At 36.2% G+C, this 7,531-nt stretch overlaps 1 protein-coding gene across 1 annotated transcript in view; it reads left to right on the top strand.

Moving 5' to 3' along the window:
* Positions 1-6,893, top strand: part of LOC140339309 (intelectin-1-like) — a 35,860-nt gene extending 28,967 nt beyond the window's left edge. The window contains exon 8 of the mRNA XM_072423936.1: positions 6,695-6,893. Coding sequence (XP_072280037.1) covers positions 6,695-6,847 — 153 coding nt within the window. The 3' untranslated portion in view covers positions 6,848-6,893. The remainder of the gene's footprint in view (positions 1-6,694) is intronic.
* Positions 6,894-7,531: the final 638 nt, after the last annotated feature.

The raw sequence follows: 7,531 nt of genomic DNA, 5'->3' as shown, positions 1-7,531 counted from the left end.
TAGAGACAGATACAATATCAGGTTCTAATGATGAGTTCAGCAACAGAATGTCATAAGGGTGATTGTCAGTGAGCTGAGAGCGCAGCTTGTTCTTACAAAACTTCATCTTGGAGAACAGCTGCTCACACGAATAAGTGCTGCCAAACATTGTGATCATACGCTTGGCACGGGCTAACAACATTGTAAACTGAGCATGTGGCAGCTGACGGTAGAAGTCAAGGAAAGTCTCTGTATGCGTGTGTGTGCCTGGCATCAAAATGCCTCTTGAGATTCGTTCTCTTGAAAATGCTGTTGGTGTCATTGCACACTAAACACAGGGCTTTGTTGCTGCGTTGGATGAAGAATATATCATCAGTTCATTCAGGCTTGAAGACACAACGTTCAAAGTCAACCTTCCAGAGACTGGTAGCTGCACGTTGCTTCTGCTCTTTAGGCATAGTAATTGGGGTTACTGTGCAGGAACTCGGTGATATTGATGATATTGCGGGAACTCGCAATAATGCAACAATTTAATTAGGCAGGATCTAACCATAAATAACTGGGCGGCGTTAGGCTGGAATGGAATACTGGCTAGCTCATATCCGGCCTAAAGGCCGGAGTTTGCCTACCTCTGATTTACAGTAAGTTATGTGTGTGTGTCTTACTTTAATAAAACTATAGGTTTATATATAAACTGTACACTACAGGATTTGTGGGTGAATGTACGCAGTCCCAAGCAGCCCAATCACCTTAGGTCATGGCCTACGTTATTATGGAGAAATATAGCCCTGCTTACAATACATTTTGCTTTGTCTACCCAGCCACTTCAACCCATCATCCACTCCTGGATTTGCTCAACTCCTCAGAAGATATTTAAGATTCCTGTGCCTTTGTTTGTGCATTTGGAAAGACATTTCTCCACAATGCCTCTAGCTACAGATGTTATTAAGAACTTGTAATAAAGAGCTTTTACAGTTTGTCTTTTATATACAAATACTTGAGTGTGCAAGATCTGAAAATAGCTAACTTTAAACCGTTAAGACAGTTCTTAAATTATTTGCCTGCAGTTCTGCTTTAAAATGTGAGCACATGTTTGGTACATTTACATTGACTGTATATTGCAAAGTTCCTTGCCCCTCTCCAAGTCTTATAGTCACATACAAATAATATGATGAGAAAGCAAGATATCACTGTTTAGATTTCATATCCACTTGTTAAAAAATTTCCCAGTCAGGATTATGGATTCTGAACACACATTTATTCCCTAGGATATTAGGTCCAGAATACAAACTCAGAAGCTTCAATGATCGTATGGAATTCAGAGAGCAGAGTTGGGCCAGAATTTTTCAACATATGGTGGTTTTGGGGTTATTCTAAGATGGCTGTTTTTACACTTTAAAGCTCAAGTGAAGCCTGATTAGTTTTCTAGTCTTGGATATAATATGGAAGGGTCTAAACCCCTTTAGGGCTTCTGTCAGATGTCTATATTCTTTTTGGAGAGGGATTTTTCTCTCTTCATGTTGCTTTTCCCATTCTTCACCTATTCTTCAAACTATGTTGGTAAGGAAAAGATGTTTTTATCATTTAATGGGGAAGTGACTCCTCACTTCCCATTACTCACTTCCCCACATTTTATGCGAAGTTTTAGTTTGAGTTGGACAGAATACACAGGCCTAAATAAACAACCTTGTAATTAGTGTCAAATAAGTACATTTAAATAATTGCAGGCCCAGAAAGCAAATATTTAAACCAACCAAACAGGTTATTTCAGTCAGTGCAGTTTAATAGGATATTAAGAAACAAAAACACTATAAAAAGTTGCATCAAACTAAAACAATCAGAGATCTCCAGTCCAGTATTGGAGGAGCTTCTTAAGTGTGTCCAGTAAAAGGAGGTAAGAGGACTATGTCTGCCCTCACATTATTGTCTGTGTTTGAATACTTTTTCTGAATGAAACATATATATACAGTATATAAGGAATGTTCTGATTCTATTTGTATCATATAATTATGGTATTAGCTAGTATAGTTGTATATTATACATTTATATTTGTCCTATTTGTTCAGATGAAGATGTTAGTTCATCCTCTTCTACTACTTTCCTTGGCACTTGCTTCGGCTGACAAATGTGGTGAGTAAATTTCTTGCACTAATCTATAACAGATCTGCTGACCATTTATTCTGGCATACATATGTCTTTTATTGTGCTACAAGTAGGTGTCTAGGATCTAAGACTTTTAATGTGCTTAGGTTTAAGGTACAAGGCTTTGAAAAAGAGGAACAATAGTAAATTCTCTGACCTTAACCCAGGTTGAAAACATCACACAAAACTAGCAAACTTTGCATGCCAGCATTATTTCTATTGATGTAGTTTTATTCAGAAGAAAGTGTTATATGCTAAAAACATGAAAACACACTTGCAAAATTAGTTTATTATTAAATCAAGAGCCAGTTAGAATATACAAAATTAAAATTTGTTTATAAATAAATGTTGATAAATAATCAAAGAACCCCTAAAAAATGTCATAGAAATAAATGAGAAAACCATTATTTGTTCTGTTTGTTTCTTCTTTTAGAATATGCTTCTCTGTCTAAAAAGAAGCATGCCATCCTGAACTTGCTGGCAAGCTGGAATGATGACGATGCAAATAACATTATCTCTAATTCTGGGTGTCCTAGTGCAAGTGGCTACAGGAGCTGTAAGGAAATTAGGAGTTCAGACAGATGTGCTAAAGGTGAGATACATATTTATACATATGTCTTGGTAAATACAAATTTGCAATGGGGGGAAATATGCTATTGAATGCTATAAGATAGTTATCAATAAACCAGCAAGTTATTAAGACAAATAAAGGGAAAAGATGGAAAAAGACATTGATATATTTTAAAATTTATAATATATATTGGGCCTGGTTTATAAAAACTCTCTAAGACTGGAGAAGAATAATGCAGTCTGGAATAGATTTGTTAACAAATTTTGGTATTAGCCGGGACATGTTTCCATTACAGATCCATTTCAGGTTTGCTGGATCACCCAGATTCTACCTTTATAGTCTAGTTTTAATAATTTAGGCCCATTGTATTTCTATTTCATTTAATATAACAAGGCAGTGCATACGTAAAGTGTATTTTCTTGCATGCTTTTATTGTTTTTTTCTGTGTTTTATAAGTACATTTATAAGTACCAATGATAAATAATTAAATGTTTAATATATTGCTATTCCAGATGGAATTTACACCTTAACCACTAAAGATGGAGTGACCTACCAGACCTTCTGTGATATGACAACCAATGGTGGGGGTTGGACACTGGTGGCAAGTGTACATGAGAACAACATGAATGGGAAATGTACACCGGGAGATCGCTGGTCCAGCCAGCAGGGAAATAACCAGAACAATCCAGCAGGAGAGGGAAACTGGGCAAATTATGCCACATTTGGGTTACCAGATGGTGCAACAAGCGATGACTACAAGGTAATAAAATAATTTTATTCAGAACATAGAACTGTTTTATTTAGCTAACACCATATTAAATATCTGAAGTTCTTTTTAAAAAAAACATTTCTTGTTTTTATGTTAGAGTGCTATTATGTATTGTGCCTGCATTGGCTTCTATAATCTTTTTTTCATGGGAATTATAGGAAACAGTAGATAGAACTTTTTTAAATAATTTAGCATATACTTCAAGAGGTAATTGAAAAACTTTTTTAAACAAACTCTCTTGCTTCGATGTTGTAAAAGCCTTTCTGTCACGCTTGGAGAGACATGGTCCCTGAGTGGCGCTATGGCTTGCATGGAAATGGTGTAAGCTCTGAGAAGGGCCAAGGCGCAGAGTCTAAGCAGTAACCAGGTTTTCTCCAGAGCCTATAGTCGTGAGGATGTTGTGCTGCTGGTTACTGCCAGGGCACTGCCTTGGGCACTCCAGGGTGGGCAGGAAGATACACAGTACCAAATCACAAGGCAGAAGAATTTTCAAGGAAGGCTGGGGTTGAGGCAAGCAGTAAGCAAGAGAGGTCAGGTCACAAGCCAGGGGTTAACAAAGGGGATAACAACAGACAGAGAGGAACACTGGAAGAGCACATACTGGGCAGTAAGGGGTTAACACAGGAGCTGGACAGGGGAAACACTGAACTAAGCAACAGGTGTACAGGAACTGCTCAGCAGAGCTAGGGGCTCGGCATTAATAAAGACACGTTTTACGAACGCCGAGTGCTGTGTCTGATCTAGCTAAATAGCCAGGGATGGTTAAGAGGCCTGCAGTATAGGCAAATGATTTCCTGATTGGCTGGCGGGATGGGTGAAACTGATCAAACTTGGGAGAGCAGGTACGCCTAGGGTCAGTACTGCCCGCATGCTCAGGAGAGAGGCTCCTGCGCTTTAGTGAGGAAGAGGAAGTGTGACACTTTTTGGACTGTTACGATGTCTGCAATTGCTTCTAAAGCCTTTTTCTTGGCAATAATAGTAAACATATTCATTATTATGTCAGCCATTAAAAATAAAATATTGCACAACTGTAACTTTTCTTACAGTACTTCCTTTACAATTTCTTTCAATACTTCCTTTTTTAATAATTGTTTAATTGTAAAAATGGAATTGAATCTGTTTTTTTTAATAATTTGTTCTTTAGAATCCAGGATATTATGATATCACAGCCAAAGATCTGAGTATGTGGCATGTTCCCAATAATACACCCTTGTCTCAGTGGAGGAATTCATCTCTCTTGAGATATCGTACAGACAACAGTTTCTTTAACCAGGAGGGTGGTAACCTCTTCCACCTTTACAAGGTTAGTACGCTGTGGATTATTAGGTGGCTGGTATATCATATGTGGCATAAATCGGTTTTCTTGTTTGTTGTAGTTGTTTGAAAGATTTGAACCCTACATGTTACAATGAAATCCAAACTCAAACTAATTAGCATTACATATTACATTACTTTTGAGCATTACTATTACATAGAAAAATTACATAGTGAGTTTACTTGCTAAGAGTTAATGCACATTCTTACTAATATATATCAGATTGTATATATCAGCACTGAACTTTCTACTGCCTTATTAAAAAAAGGCTAATACATTTTTTTAAATGTGGTTAACTATATAATATTTCTATGGTTTATTGGTTTTATCACTTTTTTTTGTCTTTGGCTTTGACTTTAGCTTTATCACTTTTTAGCATGTTACTGGAATACCTTAGGTAGCACTACGTATTTTTTATATTTCATAGTCCAATTAGTAAAACATGAATCACTTTCTTTGATCTTTGCATTTAACTTTGGCTTTCATCCTCTTAATATAAATACCCTTTGGTGTACAATATTGGTGCCGCCAACATAATGGACCTGCTATTCTATATATGCTATATGTGTATGACTATGGAAGTGTGCAGAAGACAACAACTTACTACTCACCAAATGGAGCTAGTAATGCTATATTACAATAATAAATAATCATACTTTTTGAATTCTTTGAGATGATGATAAAAAAGGGAATGTACTATCCAATTACTAAAACATGAATCATGGTTGGTCACTATGATTTATAAAAATTCTGTATTGAATTTTCTGCTGGTTGCCTTAATAACCTTTTATACATTTTGTTACCTAAATAATATTTGTATAGTTTTTTGGTTTTATCACTTTCTTTGATCTTTGGATTTAACTTTGTCTTTCATCCTCTTAATAGAAATACCCTTTGGTGTACAATATTGGTGCCTGTTTGCAACAGAATGGACCTGCTGTTCCTGTTGTGTATGACTTTGGAAGTGTGCAGAAGACAACAGCTTACTACTCACCAAATGGAGCTAGTAATGCTATATTAAAATATTAAATAATCATAATTTTTGGAATTCTTTGAGATGTTGATAACAAAAGTGAATGTACCATTCTTTATTGTACAGGAGAGTTCAATGCCGGCTATGTTCAGTTCCGAGCTATAAACACGGAAAAGGCTCCCCTGGCTTTGTGTCCTGGCGTGAAAGTGACTGGCTGCAATGTAGAACATGTAAGCAATTATACTCTGTTAGTATTATTACAATGGCTTGCAGGTTTTAAATGTTTCTTTTATGTTCTTTTGCTACACAGAGACATAGAAGCCATTGTTGTACTGCTTAGAACAATTAGGTATAAAACAGCTGTATTTATTTTGCTTTGGACTACCATTACCTGACAGTTCTGTATACATGGGTGGAAAGTGCCAGGCCATGGGATTAAAGTTTTAGATAATAATTTGAACATTCTTTTTCTGCTGAATATTGCTTTAAATACTATGTAATCTATTAGTTAAAACTATTTAGTATTGTACCTACAGCAGAATCGGTCCAAAACTCCTAATTGCATTTTAAAATAGCATAGCTTATAAACTCTGAAATGTTCATTACAGGTAAAATATGCAAAATTTTGTATGCTAATTTTTCTAACTCTGCACAGACTTTAGCAAACAGCACTATATAAAGCCTACAATACATAAAATATCGCAAACACTATTTTTATGAGGATTCCTTCTCTGGTCTCTTTTGAATGGCGACTTTTATAATTGATTTGCAGCAAATGGTGTTTTAATTATTTTAATACATGAGTAACATTATCTTTATTCCCTCAGCAAAAGCCTCCACAGTACTAACATTTTATAGAAATTTTCTTTTAATGCTTGTTTACATATTACAAAAAAGCTTTATTAACAATATGTAATTTCTCTAATTTCTTTCACTCTTTGTCAGCACTGCATTGGTGGAGGTGGATACATACCAGAGGGATCTCCTCGCCAGTGTGGAGACTTTGCAGCCTTTGACTGGGATGGATATGGAACACACAATGGATGGAGTGCCAGCAAGGAAATCACTGAGGCAGCTGTCCTTCTCTTCTATCATTAATCTGTACGCAGTTTCTAATTCTTTCAACACTTTTTGTTTACTACAATAAAGAGTTTCTGTTTCAAACCTGTTTTTTCATTATTTATTTATAGCAATGCTAAACATAAACTTCAAATATATATGATCTAGTTTAAACATTTTTAAATAAAACATCATATTTAATTCAGATTTATATCTCATAGGCCAACTGTTTTTGCCACCCTTTCCCTCTACCAGAGACTTCTACATCCCAACATCCAAACTTATGACATAAAAATGTCATAGCCTTTGTAAGAAGCATTGAGCGGTTATCCTCAACAGGATCTAGGACAGGGTCAGATGGAGATTAAGACACTGCATGTGGCATAGGAATATCAGCTGAATCCTCTGAGGGTACATATGGAGGAAAGGAGGACAATGTGTTACATTCCTGCGATGGTGGTGGTTCTGTGTGGGCAGGTGTTTGCTGTGCCATGGCTCCCATTTGATGACTTAGCTTACTCTATCTTTTTATCCTCCTGGGAAGAATCCTCAGATGACATGGAAGGAAACTAGAGCCAATGCTCCAAGGTCAGAGGCTTCTTAGATGCAAGCAGACATGTCTGCTCTCTGCTATTTCCAATTACGTGACCAGTAGCTTGATTTTAATCTCCCCCACAACAATTATTAATTTTACACCACTTTCTGCACAGCAGATTACAAAAC

This window comes from Pyxicephalus adspersus, chromosome 10, assembly GCF_032062135.1.
Source record: "Pyxicephalus adspersus chromosome 10, UCB_Pads_2.0, whole genome shotgun sequence".
In the NCBI taxonomy this organism is placed as follows: domain Eukaryota; kingdom Metazoa; phylum Chordata; class Amphibia; order Anura; family Pyxicephalidae; genus Pyxicephalus; species Pyxicephalus adspersus.
The sequence above is the reverse complement of the archived record's forward strand: the minus strand, read 5'-3'. Positions and strand labels throughout refer to the sequence as shown.